Source organism: Strongylocentrotus purpuratus, unplaced genomic scaffold, assembly GCF_000002235.5.
Source record: "Strongylocentrotus purpuratus isolate Spur 01 unplaced genomic scaffold, Spur_5.0 spur5_scaffold_8, whole genome shotgun sequence".
Taxonomy (NCBI): Eukaryota; Metazoa; Echinodermata; class Echinoidea; order Camarodonta; family Strongylocentrotidae; genus Strongylocentrotus; species Strongylocentrotus purpuratus.
The window spans coordinates 3,884,589-3,903,572 of NW_022145614.1; the positions used below are offsets into that span (position 1 = coordinate 3,884,589).

The 18,984-nt window shown below is 36.2% G+C and overlaps 1 protein-coding gene across 2 annotated transcripts; it reads left to right on the top strand.

Annotated features, from left to right (window-relative positions):
* The first annotated feature begins 378 nt into the window (after positions 1-378).
* On the top strand, positions 379-18,768 carry LOC576617 (DDB1- and CUL4-associated factor 11). 2 transcript variants are annotated; one of them, XM_011672237.2, is made up of 15 exons: positions 379-600; positions 3,418-3,512; positions 3,873-3,901; positions 4,449-4,544; positions 5,366-5,430; positions 6,405-6,608; positions 6,977-7,020; positions 7,703-7,829; positions 8,335-8,392; positions 8,894-9,079; positions 10,798-10,951; positions 11,947-12,059; positions 13,850-13,889; positions 14,387-14,493; positions 15,566-18,768. In XM_011672237.2, exons 1-15 carry the CDS (start codon positions 500-502, stop codon positions 15,713-15,715), a joined length of 1,569 nt encoding a protein of 522 aa, XP_011670539.1. In that variant the 5' UTR covers positions 379-499; the 3' UTR covers positions 15,716-18,768. The 2 variants fall into 2 exon arrangements, with proteins under 2 accessions (XP_011670539.1, XP_781997.3); XM_776904.5 differs by having other exon boundaries at positions 380-600; positions 3,870-3,901.
* Positions 18,769-18,984: the final 216 nt, after the last annotated feature.

The window sequence follows — 18,984 nt, forward strand, 5'->3', positions numbered from 1 at the left end:
CTAGTCTGTTATCAAGCCAAATGAAAGGGGTGTACATACCATCTCATTTTCACATTCCCCTTCCCCTCTTCCTATTTGATCTCTCACTCTCTCTCTCTCTCTCTCTCACTCTCTCTCTCTCTTGCTCCCTATTTTTTATCCCCCCCCCCCCACCCCCTCTTCAATTTGATGGGGGCAAATGCGCCCCGTAGGCGTGGCTGCGCAGCTGCGAGGTATCTTGATTTTGTCTCAACTCTCGGCACTTTCGCGATAATATTCTGAGGTGGTACCCTACCGTGGATAACTCGACCGGGTCGAGCTATCCACGATAGTTGGTCGGGTTATCTAGGTTCGGGCTATTTACCGTTGGTCGAGATGTTCAGATCCTTACAAAATACTAGTAAACAAGAGCAGCCTGAGATAGCTGAGCTGAGATGAGCGGCTTATGATTGATTACTAAATCTAGATCTATGGCTTTCTAAAATAAAAGCTCTATTTAATCATTCATGGTTGAGATTAAATGGGTTCTAGAGCTTCGAGAGGATCAAATTCTACATCTCAAAGAACAATGGATGAAGAAGCAGAAGATTATTCCGCAGTGCTTGCCTACTTATTAAGAAGGTAACACTAACAATCATTTTCCTTGGCTTGCTCGGCTCGCTGCCGTGCGCGCTGTCCCCATTTTGGCCGTGAGTCTTTCCCCCTGTCCTTCCCCAAGCGAATTCCCGAGCCGCGGCGCACAGTCGGCACATTTTGGTACATGATTAATAGAAAGATATTTTGTAAACATACTTCTAAAGCCCTATTCCCCCTTTCTTCTCGAGAGAAGATGCTTCCCTCCTCCTGATCCTGATATGGATAAAATAAAAAAGTGTGTGCTGCGGACAATCCACCAATGTCAATGACGTCATCAGTTGCTGTCTATCTCGCATGCGCAGCACGAGAACTCTGCGCATTGAGCGCGCGCTGTACAATGAGTTTACGCACTCTTATTGGCCGATCTGCTTGAGTGGCTTCGAATTTAAGTGCGAGAGGGATTACTTTACTTTAGCGCAACTTAAGTTCAATGGCAAAGTCAATACGTAATATTACGTCACACCACAGAGATTTTGATACGTCCTGCTTAAACAACAGGTGATGCACTTCACACATAACTGAGGCACACACGGCATTGCAAACACATGAAATAGAACAATCATCGAACATCTCAGAATAAATTTCCAGTTTGTACCTCTAGTCTATATATATGATGAAAATAAGAATTGTTAAAACTTTAAAAATAGTTAGATCTAAGTGAAACTTAAACTTAAGTTAAGATAAGACATGTTCCCTGAAAAGCATGGCTCTTCAAATGACTTCATATTCTAAATATTTCATGTAACATCGTAAAACTCGGGGGTAGGATTTTTACGCCACGTGTTCATGTAGTCCCATATACATCTTTCTGTGTACAGTGTTTGGATTTTACCAAGACTTGGCCAAATTTCTTATCATTTTGATGATTCCAGAACCTTGCAATACACACAAATTCTTATATGCTAGATGATCAACCATTTCTGGTCGATTCCACACCGTTTCTTTCACAATGCAATCGCATGACCAGAACTCAACTAGAGTAAAGGAGCCCGTAATCGGCCAGCTCCCGTTTTCGGCCGATTGGTTGGATGCAAGGTAAAATCACTCTAAAATACATCGCATAATAGCATAACACATATCCCACTCATACCATACCATGCCAGTGTCACTGAAGAACCACATTTGCAATGAAAAATATATCCTAAAATATCACATTTTAGCGATGTAATCGGCGATCCCGCTACCCAAATCTGAAAAATCGAGTATCTTACGCGTGTATGTAAGAAATATGGGTACCATAAAATCCGCTTTATTTCAAGTATTTTTCAGATTTAGAGCCCGATTTTGTGTTAGTCGCAAGCTCAAAAGTATCTCATCGCATGTATTAAATCAATGCAGCCGCACACCGCAACGCACACACGATATGTCTGTCTAATTCAGATTCAAACTTCCGATCACCGCTGTGCCTGTCTTCGGCCAAGCGAGCACCAGGGAGCTCCGGCGTGGGATATCTGCTCCGCCCGCTTGTGCTGTACATCAGCGCGGAAACGCACGGCGCGCGCGAGCGCTTCCTATTGACTTTGTACATGCGGCCGTAAACTGAAACGCTCGGCCGATAACCGGCTCCAAAACAGTGAAAATTGAAATGAATATTGTCATGGCAATTCGGGATTTTTTTCTGGGATTCTTTTTTTGTTTAAATAATAATAATATTTGCTTCATGATTTGAACAAAAAATGATAATAAATAGGAAGTAAAGGGTCCTAAAAAAAGGATTTTGTCTTAAGTGGCCGAAAACGGGCTCCTTTACTCTACATCTTTAAGTGAAATACTGAAGTAAAATACTTGAGTGAAAACATCATAACAAATACCGGTAGAGGGTTCGACTGGGATAGCATGATAATGGTATAAAAAAAAAAACCGGAAAATCGCAAGCTTGCTCCTCGCACAAATATCTTATAGCATTGAGTGAATAGAGAACAGCGATAGCCAATCTCAAGGGCCCATGTCGGCTAGGCTAGGCGCCAACTTATGGAAATGAGGCTGAGATCGGATGAGCGATCTGCGCGTGGGCTAAATCTAAGCTTAAGTTCTTTGTGCGCAGATAGCCTGCCACTGACCTGTGTAACTTCAATTCAGTGACCTGAGTTAACAATTACCGATCGCAACAATTTATAACAAACGCGATTTTATACAGCTTTGAGGTCTCCCTTCGTTTTGAAAAAACATATAAAAATTAGAAAATGGTGGAACATAGCTGAATAATATTGTCCCGAAAATTTCTGTCTCTTCCATTCGTTAGCCTCTCATTTGAATAGGGTCGCTCCTCTTTTTAGAGACAGAAGCCAACCATAGGGTCTGCTGTGCAAACTTTGATGACTCGATCCGGCCACCAAACTTTGGACTAAAATGTCATTTTAGTTGATTAATATCCAATGCCTTGATTCTCGAAAAGTTATACATCGGTTCCACTTACCAGATTGACTGTATGATGCGTTTAAGTGTCTTTTGGGGAGGGGGGGGGGGATTTTCTTCGTTGAAATTGAACTCCGTGTTGAATTTCTTTCAGCCGTATTTCAAACTGTTACTGTCAATGGGTGACATCATCTTGCTTCATGCACAACGAAACTTGTGAGTTCCATTTGCTGCTTATTTGTTATCATTCGTTCATTAAATTGTTTATAAACCCATTTGAAAGTAACACGCTGCACAGCAGGCTTTAAAAAAATGTGCGTAATGTGCTGCTGCACAGTGTTGCCTTTTTTAATACACAGCCAGGATAGTAATGCTGCTATGTATCCTGTCACCCTACTGTACAGGCATACAGTACTTGTTTATTAGTTAATTCTTTTCATTTTGCAGTGGTCAAATTCGTTTGCTCTCACCTGGTGAAGATTGCTTCAATGATAGTGATGAAGCTGAAGCTGAAGAAGATGACAGTCAATCAATCCGTGAAGGTCAGTATTCAAAGGGTAAAAGGTTTCTGCAGTATTCATGGAACACGCATATCTTTTCTGAAAACACATGTTGAGTACAAATAACTCATAGTAGGAAAGGTCTATGGAAATAAAGTTCATACATTGATGTGACAGATTTTTAGTTGAGCAGTCAAGCCATTACATTTTTATGTATTTCCAATATAGATGTATACAACATCATACATGTTCAATTTTGTGCATCAGATTCGGTAGTACATGTACAATGTAAGTGCCACATTCATTTTTTGTTTTGTCACAAATTGTTTTTGTTTTATTAATAAGTTTTGCAACTATTATATCCATATTAATGATCAAATCATTTCTATTTATCCCCAGAAGATGATTCATCACACACTAATGGAATGGATGTAAGTATTTTTGTTAAACTTCAGTTCTGTGGAATTCCTCTTTTTGAAAAATCATATTCATAACAAATAATAGTTTGCATTAAAAGTAAACAAGGGATGATGTATAGTATACTGACATTCTAGGAAGGATTTCATTTCTTGTTTCATCATGAGAGTTGTTATTTCTTCTACAGTAAAGGCTTGTTCAGATAAGACGAGGCAAAATATCTGCAGATTTTTCTGATGACATAAATTTAATGCGCTTAACATTGCTGTATCTTCTAACAAAACTGAGTGAATACCCATGAGTTCTATGTTGCACGCAGTTGCCATTCAATTACACTTTTTTTTCAAATGAGGCTGATTTTTTTGCAGTGGTTCACTGCTCCATATTCGAACAAGCCTTAAGGATGTTATAGCAGATGGACAATCTACTCTTTCAGTCAATTGCTGTAAAATGAACGTGCTGTACCTTCTAAACTTTATTTTGCTTTAAAAAAAAAAATCTATTTGTACCATATTTATTTCCGTTATGTGATATTTTCAACATTTTCCCCTCTTCTTCCAGGGAAGTGACCTGAAACAGGAAATGTTATCTCGTGCTGGAGCTACCCACAATGCCACATCGCTTCCAAATGTAAACATAACGCGATTGCTTCAGAAGGTATGGGAGAAGTTGTACAAGCACTTACATTATGAACAGTGATTATTAGATGGTAAAAGTGAACATTCAACCACATGAATATCTACATTCTCTTCATGAATTCATTCTTGTGTTTTCTATAGTTTCTGCCCTTGAAAAATTATGATTTATTCATTCTATTGACTGTAATATAAGTAATTGTAATAGTATGGTTAAAGCCTTGCATAAAATATTCCCAACTATTTTTAAGCCAATCATAATACAAGTACCGGTATAATAAAAAAGACTGTTTTACTAACATATTCAAATTTTATTCATACCTTTTAAATAATTAATGAAATGAATTTGTTAGAGGCTTTCTTGACATATCAACAAGTAATATATGCAACTGGATTCCAAGTATTGTAGCTCATTCATTAGTGCATCTAAATTTACACATGTTGTGTAACACAATATATTACAGTCACCTGTTATTTGTAATTTTGTATTGTATTTCAATAGCCATAATACAGATTATATACATTGGTGGGACTATAAACATAGGTGTGACTAGCATTATGTCTATTTTGCAGTCTGACTATTGAAATACATTTTTAACAGGTGAATGAAAAACTTTGTCCCTAAACATGTGACAAAGCAGTGGTGGTGGTTATTTTACCTGACTGCTAAGAAAGCATAAATGCTTGTTAGTAAGCAACCAGACGGCCGACGGCTTTAGGTCCTCTCCGAGGAACCTGGTAATGAGGATTAATGCCTTACCAATCCATTGTGCATCGAATTTGAATAAATAATGAATTACCTACATGTTTTAACAGAGAATTTACATTGTATTATGTTTTCAGAGGCAGATAGGGAGCTGTCTTCGGAGAGGATTTTCACCTAATGAACAGTCTCAATTTGGCTCAGTGTAAGTAATAAACTACTCTCTTTAAACCTCATATGATTTAGGTAAAGCCAACATTTGTAACAAATTTGAATGTCTTCTCTACTGGCTTAATTAAGGTTAAATAGTTTTCAAGTATGCAATAAATAAATAAATGAGAAAGATTCCAGCTAATCATTTAATGAGGTATAGAAGGATTTTACTTTATTGTAGTACACTTTATATTGTCACTTCTATAATGCACAACAGAGATTTATAGCTTTTTAATTTCCTTTCTTGTGGAAGCCCCTGTTTTGTAGCATTTCCACCACGTGATTTATGTAAATGAGATCATTAGAGAATGTATCTGCTCTTGAGTTGAGGCTGTGTGCATCTATCTTGCAAAGTCTTTTAAATGTCAAATATCAAACGTAGGGGTTGTATATTTATAATCCTTTTAAAGCTGATCTTTCAGTTGATTGGTAATCCATTAATACATGTTTAAACATTCCTGGAGGGTGTTTCACAAATACTAAGATCGACTTAAGTTCGACTTGAACTATGGCAGGTCAGTAGTTTTTCTAACCATTACTGGCATTCATTTCTCAAGGGACGTACAAATTTACAGAATTTTCATTTGTAGATGGTTCATTATTGAAGGAAAAAATATCTAAAGATCATAATTTCTAAGATTAAAAAAAAAAATTCCATCCAATTTTTCAAGACTTTTTATTCGCATAATTTGCATACCGTATAAGTCCAAGTCTTAAATAGAACTTGAGTTTACAATGTTAGTACCTAACATGTTTTCTTCAACAATGAACTATCAAAATGTAAATTCTGTAGATTTGTGACGTCCCTTGAGAGATTGATGGTGAGAGCAACCAGTGGCATGAATGGCCTGCCATAGTTCAAGTCCAAGTTAAGTCGATCTTAGTCTTTGTGAAACACCCCTCTGGTCTGACCCTTTTTACCAAATACATCTTTATACATTGTACTTTGTTGTGACTTCATTACAGATTTCTTCCAAATCACCACCGTACTGTAGCTCACTTCCCTGGCAAGGTCTTCTGTGGAACCTATTCTATGGATGGTTCTGTCTTCTTATCAGCATGTCAGGATCAGAACATCAGGTTATATGATGTTAAGAATGGATACTTCAAGAAATTCAAAGAAATCAGAGCTAGAGATGTAGGATGGAGTATTCTAGATACAGCCTTTAGGTAAGTTTAATTCATACGAGTGAGATGTACATTTGATTATCACAGTTTTTCCATAATTCCCATAGTAGAATAATATAATGTTGAAGTTTGTAACTCCATTAGTTTTCCAATCAAGAAGTATATTCTTTGTATTTGTATCTGTGTGGTGAGGTGAATTGACCTGTGTCACCTGTACTCTTATCAATTCAGTTTATATTAACAAAATAAAACTACGGTAAATAGTTTACTTTAAATACTGAGCTTCAATCATTGGTATGGCCTTTTGTGTGCTCTAAGCACTTTTTGCTAAAGTACTTTTTACAGCTAATAATGACTTTCCTTCCTGATTTTTTTTTTACAATTTTCAATTTTTTCTCTCAACTCTACAGCCCTGATGGAAACTTTGTTATATACTCCAGTTGGTCTCATTCAAGTAAGTGCCAACTCAGAAAGTGATCTTCTATGTCTATAATTTTTGTCTTATATTATGAAATGTTGATATTTTAATGGAAGAAGCTTATAAATCATGATAAAATCATACAATCCTATTTTGTTTGCTTGTGTCTGATGCACTTCACTGTTGGTTTATTAACTTAAAATACTATAAATGGTTATATAGTCTTACCCACACATAGCTGCATTACTATCCTGGCTGTGTATTAAAAGCTGTGGCATTATTTTTTCAACATTTCAAACACCACTGTACAAAAATCAACTGATTTTACTCAAAATCAGTACTTTAGTGACAATTGATGACACCTAAATAGCAGTAAAATACAAATAATTCAACTTACCGATGTTAGAAAGAATAATTAAAAAATTCAAATTGTAAGTCTACTGTCAAACTTGCCGATCAGCCACATCGGCATGATTGGGGTCAATACGCATTAGCATTGACTCTCTATGCTTTGCAGGAGTGGTCTTACCTTCATGAAGAAAAAAAAAGCTGGAATAAGATTAAAGAAATCCTTAGAAATGTAAGTTTGTTATGCTGTTTAAACCAAACATACTTTCACTTGCATTACATAGTGTGTAGGATTTTTTTTTAAAAAGCGCTATTAAAAAAAAGAAGAGTTTTTTATGAATGTTTTCTGATATTCATACTCTCCTCACAGTTCACTTGTGTAATATCTACGGTGAAGATGAGACTCACAACTCCCTGGACCTTAGCCCATATACCGAGGGCCACTTCTGTGCCTTCTCCATACGATTCTCAAATGATGGCTCGGAGATCCTAGCTGGGTAAGGAATTCATTGTTTTTTCATAAATCACAGTTTTTTGTACTTTACTATCTCGGTATAATGGACTTTAGAATTTAGTTGCATTCTTACAATAGGGGATGGGGACAGTGAAATGACACTTGGTCAAGTGAAGAGAGGGCTAAAGTATTTATATTTCACTGAATTCATTACCTGTATAATATGCATTAACAATGTTACTATTTGTTTTCATATATCAATGAGATTCAATGACACATCTCAAATTTAGTTAATGTCCCTTTACTTCTGTCCTCTTCTTTCTTTTCTTGAGTAAGATGAAATGCAAGCAAGATCAGTTAGTTGTTGGACCACTTGATTGAGTGGTGTAAGCTTTTTATCAATCACTTACAGGTATTTGAAAACATTTCTTTTGAGAAATTTTGTTGGCACCACAACTTCTTGTGAAAATGTTCTGAATCCATATGATCACACGTGAAACCAATATTTTGTTAACATATCTATGTATCCATTCTTTTGTTAATCACAGGGCTAATGATGGCTGCTTGTACGTCTATGATCGAGAGAAGAATGAAAGAACAATGAGGGTAAGTTTGATAAGGAAAACATAATTTTCATGTTGATTTCAACTAGTTAACAAGCTTATTAGAGATATTGCTAAGTGGGGAATTCACAGAGGAAAATCATTCTTCAAAATGTTCCTGGACAGTTGTAGACCATGGAAGACAAGAAATTACAAAAGGTAAACAATTAATCAACTTTGCATTCTCAAATTAGCAGCATGCAAAGAAAATATAACGAGGGCATATCAATTTGTATGTGAAAATTGTGAATCTCCATTTCATTATGTGCTCCCAATTTACATATATACTTCAATTCATTTTTTTAAATGTAAATTATGAATATCAGCAATTCTGTACTGCAATTTTAAAATCCATGTCAAGTGATATTTGCACTATCTAATCATAAATTTTTGTTGTTGTTGAATTTTTCAAAAGATGAATTTAAAGCTGCCTTTTTGTCCTATTTACCCTGATTGATGAAATTTGTTATTGTTTATATCTTTCTTGTTTACTCTAATGGTGTAGATTGAATCTCATGAGGATGATGTAAGCGCTGTATGTTTTGCTGATCAGAGCTCTCAGATCCTCTTCTCAGGTGCCGATGATGGCATGTGTAAAGTATGGGATAGACGCATGTTAGATGGATGCAATGACAGACCAATAGGGACCTTTGCTGGTCACTTTGATGGAATCACCTACATTGATTCAAAGGTAGGAAGCCTGTCTCTACATTTTTTCTGTTTTATCATAAAGGTGTATTTTGGGGGGAAATTTGGTATTTTTATGAAGAACATCTTATTATCCGTGTCATGTCTACCTTTTTATTTTAGGATTTGACCAAAATGCACTGTAATGCTTAGTCCTTGTATGCTTTGCTAGCATTTTTCTTTTCTTCTCAGAGATTAATGTGCTATTTGTAACGAGATAAAAGTTTATTATTTCTGAAATGTCACATTTTACTGCCCTTTTTTACTGTAAATTGCTTTTATGCCTCCGTTACGAAGTAGCCGGAGGCATTATGTTTTCTGGTTGTCCGTCCGTCCGTCCGTACGTCCGTACGTCCGTACGTCCGTACGTCCGTCCGTCCGTACGTCCCGTTCTCGTGATCGCGTTATCTGAAGAACCGATTGATGGATACCTGCCAAACTTTGGTCATGTATGTATCTTGCAGAGCCGATGAACTGATTAGATTTTGGGGTCACGAGGTCAAAGGTCAAAGGTCACAGGGCTCATTATGTATGCAAAAACAGCTCGTGATCGCGTTATCCAAAGAACCGATTGATGGATTCCTGCCAAACTTTGGTCATGTATGTATCCTGCAGAGCCGATGAACTGATTAGATTTTGGGGTCACGAGGTCAAAGGTCAAAGGTCACAGGGCTCATTATGTATGCAAAAACAGCTCGTGATCGCGTTATCCAAAGAACCGATTGATGGATTCCTGCCAAACTTTGGTCATGTATGTATCTTGCAGAGCCGATGAACTGAATAGATTTTGGGGTCACGAGGTCAAAGGTCAAAGGTCACAGGGCTCATTATGTATGCAAAAACTGCTCGTGATCGCGTTATCTCAAGAACCGATTGAAGGATTCCTGCCAAACTTAGGTCATGTATGTTACTTGCGAAGCCGATGAACTGATTAGATTTTGGGGTCATGAGGTCAAGGTCAAAGGTCATGCGGCTAAATGTATGCAAAAATAGCTTGTGATCGCATTATCATTAGAACAGATTGATGGATTCCTGCCAAACTTAGATCATGTATGCATCTTGCAGAGCCAATGAACCGAGTAGATTCTTTGGTCATGAGGTCAAAGGTCAAAGGTCATGGGCTCATTATGTATGCAAAAATAGCTTGTGAACGCATTCTCATTAGAACTGACAGATGGATTACTATTTAACTTTGGACATCTTGCAGAGCCAATGAACTGAGTAGATGTTAGGGTCATGAGGTCAAAGATCAAAGGGTCATATTTGTATATGAGAAATTGCTTGTAATCACAATATTCTGAGAACCTGTTAATGGATTACAATTGAACTTGAATTTGAAAAATTTCTTTTGTTTTGGTTTGTAAATTGCTCTATGACGGAGGCATCATTTCGACTGCGCGCAGTCGAAGTTCCATCTAGTTTCATACTGAATTTTTAAGATGGATTGTCTCCACATAACTTTAAAAGTTAAAATTTAAAAGTTAATTAAAAAAAAAAGAAAGATTTATGATAGTACTTATCTCTATAACTCTTGTGTAAACTTCAAGAAAATACTGTATTCAAGTCAAAGATGGAGTGTTGATCAAGTGTTTATAAAGTGATTTCCATAGTTTATCAACTTTCATCGGACATACTTTATCAGATGCTAAGTACAATGGTTAGTGCTTATGCGATGATATATTTTGTGTGAATGTACCAATTTGCTTTTTTCTTTTTCACTAGGGTGATGGTCGTCATCTGATAACAAACTCTAAAGATCAGTCTATAAAGCTATGGGACATGAGGTGTTTCTCACCTAGCAACGTAGTGGAGGCAAGCCGACGAGCTGTTGCTCAACAACACTGGGACTATAGGTGGCAGCAGGCACCTAGAAAATGTAAGACAGGATTGATTCTGAACCCTCTTACTACTCTCATTCCCCTACAGGAATAACCTGGGTCCCATTTCACAAAACTTGTCATCAGTGACAAAAGACAGTTTTTGTTATAAACTACTGAGATCCTTGCTTCTGATTGGTTATCAGCAGATTTGTCACTGATTTTTGTCATTGAAAAAAAGGCTTTGTGAAACAGGTCCCCGGTTTCTGTAGATAATGGGATCAATGTACTATTCATCATTCAACATGTCATGATGTCAAACTAGACCAAAGTGTAATGAACAGCTGTACAACAGAGTGCACTATCACTGGAATGCATTGTTTTTTATACAAAACTACTTTAAACATAGGCAGTTACGTTCCGGTCCGTGCCATGATTTCTTTCAAGCAAAGAAGAATGGTTAAAGAAAGGAAAGAAAGAAAGAAAAAAAGAAGAATGTTATTATTTATTACTTGAGCTTCCAAGCTTGTTGTTCCACCATTTTCAACATTCAACGTCTTGAGGAAACCTTGGGAGGAAGTCATGAAATGCTTCTTCAGTACAGCTTATGTAACCATTTGTGATAGAGACAAGGAAGTTAATAGGGATTGTGTAACTTTGTCTCAGATTCTGAAACAAAATCCTGTATTTAGCTCATGCTGCAATGATAATTATAAACCTTTAGGTCAGTCAGGAACCCCATGACTTTTACAATCAAATTTTTGCGGTTTCCTAACAGTTTTCATAATACTACAATCTATTGGGAAAACGAGTATGGTAAAACCGGTCACTCAGAGATTTTTACATTTTTGAGGCACTTCTTGATCATTTTGGTGCAATTTTTTTAGGGCTTCAATATTACACCATATCACAGACACTGATGCACGTAAGGCCGTGCATCTCGGATTTAACATTGTTAAACAATGCCTATAATTGTATATGTATATTTCAATGATGTGATTACTTCTAAACCTCTTAGAACTATCAAAACTTCCATATCTTGAAATCTTTACAGGTAAAAGAGATCGCTATATAAAAGGTGACACATCATTGATGACTTACAAGGGGCACTCTGTCTTACACACCCTTCTAAGATGCAGATTCTCACCTCAATTCACTACTGGTCAGGTATGATAATCTCAAAAGATCTGGGGGGTGTTTCACAAAGACTAAGATGCCACTGGTTGCTCTCGCCATTTGTCTCTCAAGGGACGTCACAAATCTACAGAATTCACATTTTTTGATAGTTTAGTATTGAAGGAAAAAAAAATATCTAGCGATCATAATTTCTAAGTTTTTTCCCTCTAATTTTACATCTGGTTCAAAACGTTTTTAGGGCATAAATCGCTTGCCATAGTTCAAGTCAAACTTAAGTTGATCTTCGTCTTTGTAAAATAACCCCTAGACTTATCTTTACTTCTAACCATTGCACGGTTTGCCTTTTGCAAACTGGTATGCTATAGTAAATTGCTTTTTATATTATATCCTTCATTTTGTACTCTTTTTTTTGTGTGTGATTTTTGTCTCGCCTGCGTAGCAAAAAAGCGAGACATAGGCGCCGCTTTTCCGGTAACGGCGACGACAGTGACGACGTCAACATCATAAACTTAACCTAAGGTTAAGTTTTTGAATTGTTGATATCATTTTTATGCCTCCGTTACGAAGTAGCCGGAGGCATTATGTTTTCGGGTTGTCCGTCCGTACGTACGTACGTACGTAGGTACGTCTGTACGTACGTACGTCCCGTTCTCGTGATCGCGTTATCTGAAGAACCGATTGATGGATTCCTGCCAAACTTTGGTCATGTATGTATCTTGCAAAGCCGATGAACTGATTAGATTTTGGAGTCACAAGGTCAAAGGTCAAAGGTCACAGGGCTCATTATGTATGCAAAAACAGCTCGTGATCGCGTTATCTGAAGAACCGATTGATGAATTCCTGCCAAACTTTGGTCATGTATGTATCTTGCAGAGCCAATGAACTGATTAGATTTTGAGGTCACGAGGTCAAAGGTCACAGGGCTCATTATGTATGCAAAAACAGCTCGTGATCGCGTTATCTCAAGAACCGATTGATGGATTCCTGCCAAACTTAGGTCATGTATGTTAATTGCAGAGCCGATGAACTGATTAGATTTTGGGGTCACGAGGTCAAAGGTCAAAGGTCACAGGGCACATTATGTATGCAAAAAATAGCTTGTGATCGTACAATCATTAGAACAGATTGATGGATTCCTGCCAAACTTCATTTATGTATCTTGCAGAGCCAATAAACTGAGTAGATTCTTGGTTCATAAGGTCAAAGGTCAAAGGTCATTGGCTCATTACATATGCAAAAATAACTTGTGAAAGCATTCTCATTAGAACTGACAGATGGATTACTATTTAACTCAGGACATCTTGCAGAGCCAATGAACTGAGTAGATTTTAGGGTCATGAGGTCAAAGATCAAAGGGTCATATATGTATATGAGAAATTGCTTGTAATCACGATATTCTGAGAACCTGTTAATGGATTACAATTGAACTGGAATTTTAAAAATTTCTTCTGTTTTGATTTCTAAAATTGCTCTATGACGGAGGCATCATTTTCGACTGCGTGCAGTCGAAGTTCCATCTAGTTAAAGTATTGGACTATAGGGTTATCAAGTATCCCCAATCATGTGACTAGAATTTCAGGTCACAAAGTCAAGGTCAAAGGTCATTTCAATACTTTTATTTTACTAACACTTTCAAGTACTGTCTACCATCTACCCTCAGTCATATCATTATTGCCATATCATATCAGTTACTGGTATTATCATTTGATTTGAAAGGGAAATATACCATCTTTCATTGCTAGTTTTATTGTCAACAATGTTTGAAGCCAAGGAAATAACGAGAAATATTCTGATTGGTGTTGTCATTTTATTCCTCACAGAGATACATTTATGCAGCTTCAGCAGGCGGATCTATCGTCAGTAAGTTTTACTCTCTTTTATCTTTTCCCCCCTTCCATCCTTGTAAAACAAACATAATAAAGAACTGGGCCCGTTGCATAAAACTTACAATTGATGGTAATTTTGCCATCAATAGCAACTACCATGGTAACAGGGCTCAACAACAAATCAAAATCAAGGTTTCCATGGTAGTTACCAGTGATGGAAAAGTTACCATCAATGGTAAGTTTTTTGCAAAGGGGCCCAGTTTATGAAATACTGTACTTCTCTCATGTTACATACATAAAGATACAATTGTTCTTCCATATGATGCACTTCTTTCCTGTGTAAACAGACACCATATAGCTTCCAAACAAATATGAAATGTATTATACTACCTTTTCTCTGAAACATCCCAGATTTATAGCTAGTCTGGTGTTATTATTGAAGACTTTTTCAAGTGTTTTTCATGTAAGTGAATTAAATCAATTTATTAAGGCTGTTATAATATTGCCATATTTTTTCATTATTTGACATAGTCTATGATGTGCTGACAGGGGATACAGTGCGCAGACTACCTGGACACAGCCAGTGTGTGAGGGATGTCTCGTGGCATCCGTATGAGAACAAGATTATTAGCTCAGGGGTAAGTACCAAGTAAATGAACCAGGTTTATGCACTGTCTTTTTGTTCCTCCCTGAGATAATGCTCTGCTTAATGACTGTAAATACATATCATGCTCTCTCTAGTTCCTAGAATGAAAATGGTTAACTGTACACTGTGCTGAAAGGAAGAAAATCTCATCATGAGATGTTGGAATTTGCTGAGAACAAGATTCTATTGGAAGTTTGGTATTTGGAAGATGAGGGATAGAATTTAGGAATTTAAAAACTATCCACATACCGACATACTTTTATGACATTCAAGTCAACATAGGCCTATATTTCTTCATCCATTTGTTGCTACTTTTCATTCCACAACAAATCTAGACGGGAGCTACTGTAGTGACTTGACCTTAGAAGAACTTTACATTTATTAATATTATTGTCTTGACTTTATTGTGTGGCTTGAAGTCTGGCCTTTTATTAAATTGTCACCTATTTCTATAGTGTCACCTGTAACATTATTAGAGTGCCACACATACTTTCTCTGGCAAGCACATTCTAAACCCTATTGTATTGGGATGTGCAACCACCCAATGTACTGGTATAGCATATACATGCATATTACACTTGCTTTTGCCACACCTATTTTGATCACTTCTCCTGAGCTGTTCTTATTAGAGCACACGTCTTCTAGAGAGGGTCTTGATTCTACACCAAAGCTAATTCAGCTTTATCTTAATTCATGTCCTAGTTCTTCGCTCGATTCTCTACTCGGTTCTTATTACTTAATTGAGATTATGAGTTTCTTCTCCCTTACTTTATCCGCAAAGAAACGACATAACATGTATTTAGTCTACATATTCTTTCTACGGTTACTGTGCAATATTTGAACAACTACCTATAATTCACCTTGTGAGATAATTTTTCCCAACAATTAGTGGCTCACTAATTCTGGTGCGGTTTCAACAGGTTCTGCTGCGAGACAAGGTAGGAAAGAAACCACTTTATATTTCCTTTATGTTAGGTGACCAATTCCCTAAAGATCCATGTTTGGAAGTATATCGTGAATGTCATGATTCTTACTAGATGCTATTGTTTTGATGTTGCTTGCAGTGGGATGGCTACCACATACTGCATCAGTACAAGGGTATGGAAGAATGTGAAGACGAAGATGACTTCTCATCAAATCCAACCAGTGAAGAGGATGATATCGACATCTTTAGACCTTTAAGAAGATCTCAACCTCTTTTCTCTGACTGGTAATAGCAATCAAGGGTGAGATATACTACTAGTATCTTCATTCCATCTTTGGGTCTTCAAGAAGACTTCAACCTCGTTTCTCTGATCGATGATAGCAGCCAAGTTGAAGGTTTTTTTTTAGTGAGGTATACTATTATTCTTCCATCATTCCCTGAATAATTAACATATAAAGGGGGAATTTTGCATCAATGACAAGAGCAACCATTTTAAATGACTAGTTTGATCCTGCTCATCATAGAGTTGTTTCCTTCAATCAACGATATAACGGTAACTAAAACAAAGCAAAACATATTTTGTAGTTTAAATCATGATCAGGGCACCTAATACATACAGCAGTGTTGAGTATTCCGTTATTTATCTCGTCAGGTCTAAGAAACAGTAGATGGGCTCTCTATTTTTTTTCTTGGCCGGGCCTAGTGGATATGTCACCGGACTGTGGATCACATGGTTCACGGTTTGAGTCCCAACCGTAGCACTTATGCTCTTTGGCGAGACATTAATCTACATTTCCCACTCTCCACCCAGGTGTTTAATGGGTACATTGTAGGATGCGAATGTTAATGTGGTTGAATTGGCAGGTTTGCGCTTGTAAAATGGCACCTGGCCGAGATACTCCTCAAGGAGCGTAGCGTGTGCACTACCATATGTGGATTAGCAGTTGAATCCAATGACCATGATAATAATAATTACAATGTCAAGTGCTTTGAAACATAGTATTAATCACATATAAATGTGACTATTGGGATTATTATTAGGGACTTTTAGATTGAGTGGACGAGAACGGTGTGAACGTCCACTGATCATGCCTGTCCGTGGCAAGCCATTTTAACATTTATCCCTATTTCTTGATATCAAGAATTCAATTCTTGATGTCAAATGATTTTCTATTGTAATTCTTGATATCAAGAAATATGAATAAATGTTAAAATGGCTTGCCATAGACACAGGATCAGTGGACGTTCGCGCCGTTCTCGTCCACTCAATCTAAAAGTCCCTATTATCATTTTGTGTTATGATTTTTGTGTGTAGTGTGTGTGTTGTGTTTTTGTCAGTATGTACCAGATCTTGGCTGTGGAAGGACTAAAGTGTTATGGTAATACAAGGTAAATAGATAAGTGTGCAATGAGGATTACATGATATTGGTACTAATAGTACCGGTATATCTTTTTGTACATGTATTATATGTATAATTGTACATACAAACATTATTGTATATCATTAATTATATCAAATCTATATTTTCATATTATGTCTATGCACAATACATGATATGACTGACCTCGGGATGATAGTCAATGGACTTCCAAGATTATGTGAATGTCATGATATCTCAAAAATAATCATTGTAGTTGTGTGTGAGTGTGAAATTGCTAATTATACCTAGTGCATTGTCATTTTGTGACAGTTGAACATTTCAAATTGTGACAGTACCTTCAAATTGGTCCAATTTTTACAACTGTACATTCCTTAAAAGGAAATTTTATTACATGTTATTACATGTATTATAGAGATGTCCCTCCGTGAAGGGGAGATGTCTGGCACAAAACATAAAGGTTTAAAGAAGTTTATAATCACAAGGAGTTTTCTCCTGATGTGGAATTGTCCAAAGTGCAAATCTCGAGTTCATCTAAGAATTATTTACCGGTATTATACAAATAATTATGTGTATAGATAATGATATGATTGCATTGACATCTAGTGCCTTAATGTCAAGCAGGCCTCTAATAGTATCATGTGACTGCCTCCTTCTAGAGATGAACTTCTGTTTGAGAATTTGTCAATTTGATCATGCAAATGACAATTAAAGACTCAACTTTAGATAGGAAGGTATAATGTAGACAACATTTACTTCATGAAAATGGAAGAAGAAAAAAATAACTGATGACAAACACTAACATCTGATTAAAGATTTAAGAAATACAGTTGATAATTGATATTACTGTATCGTAATATACAGTAAGTGAGAGAGCCAGATATATGTACAATTTAGTTACCGGTATTCGTTTAAACAAAACAATTGTGAAAACATGATTGGTTGAGTAGTTGCGTGTTATTGCATGTTATGTACTCTATACATGTATGCTTCTACTACAGTACTTTCTATTATGTAGGATCTTTAAAAAGATAATGTTATGTTATTTATGGTCAATATCATTTTAGAGTCTGAAAGAATGTCACTACCTCAATAGATTATAAAAAATTAAAAAATCATTGTCAATCTTGAACAAAGATCACATATCAAATGACATATAATTCTCTGTTCCTCAATTTAAAAAAATCCACCAACTGTAATATTACTTTCTCATACTGGTATGGAAGTTTGTTATGCTTTTGAATATATTATTCATTTTCAGGGTACGTCTAAGAGTGCGAAGTAAGTTTTTCATTTTTTTTTTTAAATTGATCATTTACTCTACACCAAAATGAGGAGTTTTCACTTAGCTGTGAATCATGTAGATCCATGCATACATTGACGGTTTGAACTGGGATGTTTTCACGATTTTGTTTCCTTTTTAGAGCTACTACAAAGCAGATTTTATGCTTTGAAAAAATAAAAGATATTGGTACTGTTCCATGTTTAAACAAACAAATCTTTGATATGTATCATAAAGCTTCATTTTGATAAGGTACTATACATTTATTTTAATAGAGTAATGTACATTTATTAGATATGTTGCATTGCATGTGTGTGATCATCATTTTCTTTTTAATCAAGCAATATTGATGACAAATAAAGTGTAGATACATGTAGTGAAATATTTGTATGTCAGCTCTATCCAAATACTGGTACATGTCGAGGATAATTATGTTTTATGAATTTACGTATCATTGTGTCCTTCACTTAATTTTTTATTGGACATAGTTGATATCATGCTCTAAAGAAAATCTTCTGTCCTATTGACTTTGTTTGATTGGGTAACTTTTAACTGTATATGTCTTTATGTATACAAAACAATGTAAAATGTGTCTATTTTATTACAATCACGTCATGATTTTTAAATCATGAATAGTGCTTAATCACGAGAGATTAAAAAGGATAAGGATAATGATGTAAACTCTGCTTTTTCCTATTGAGTGTGTTTGAGTGGTGTCTCTAGTAGCATGATTTAATATAAAAGCAGAGTTTTCCAATAAATGCAGAAACAAATTAAATATTACATTTAAATACAGTATATAGAACTATGACTAAAGGTTAGAATTCAGATATTCTCCCTAGAGTCCCTACCTCCCTCCTTCTCCCCCTCCTCCCTCCTTCTCCCCCCTCCATCCTT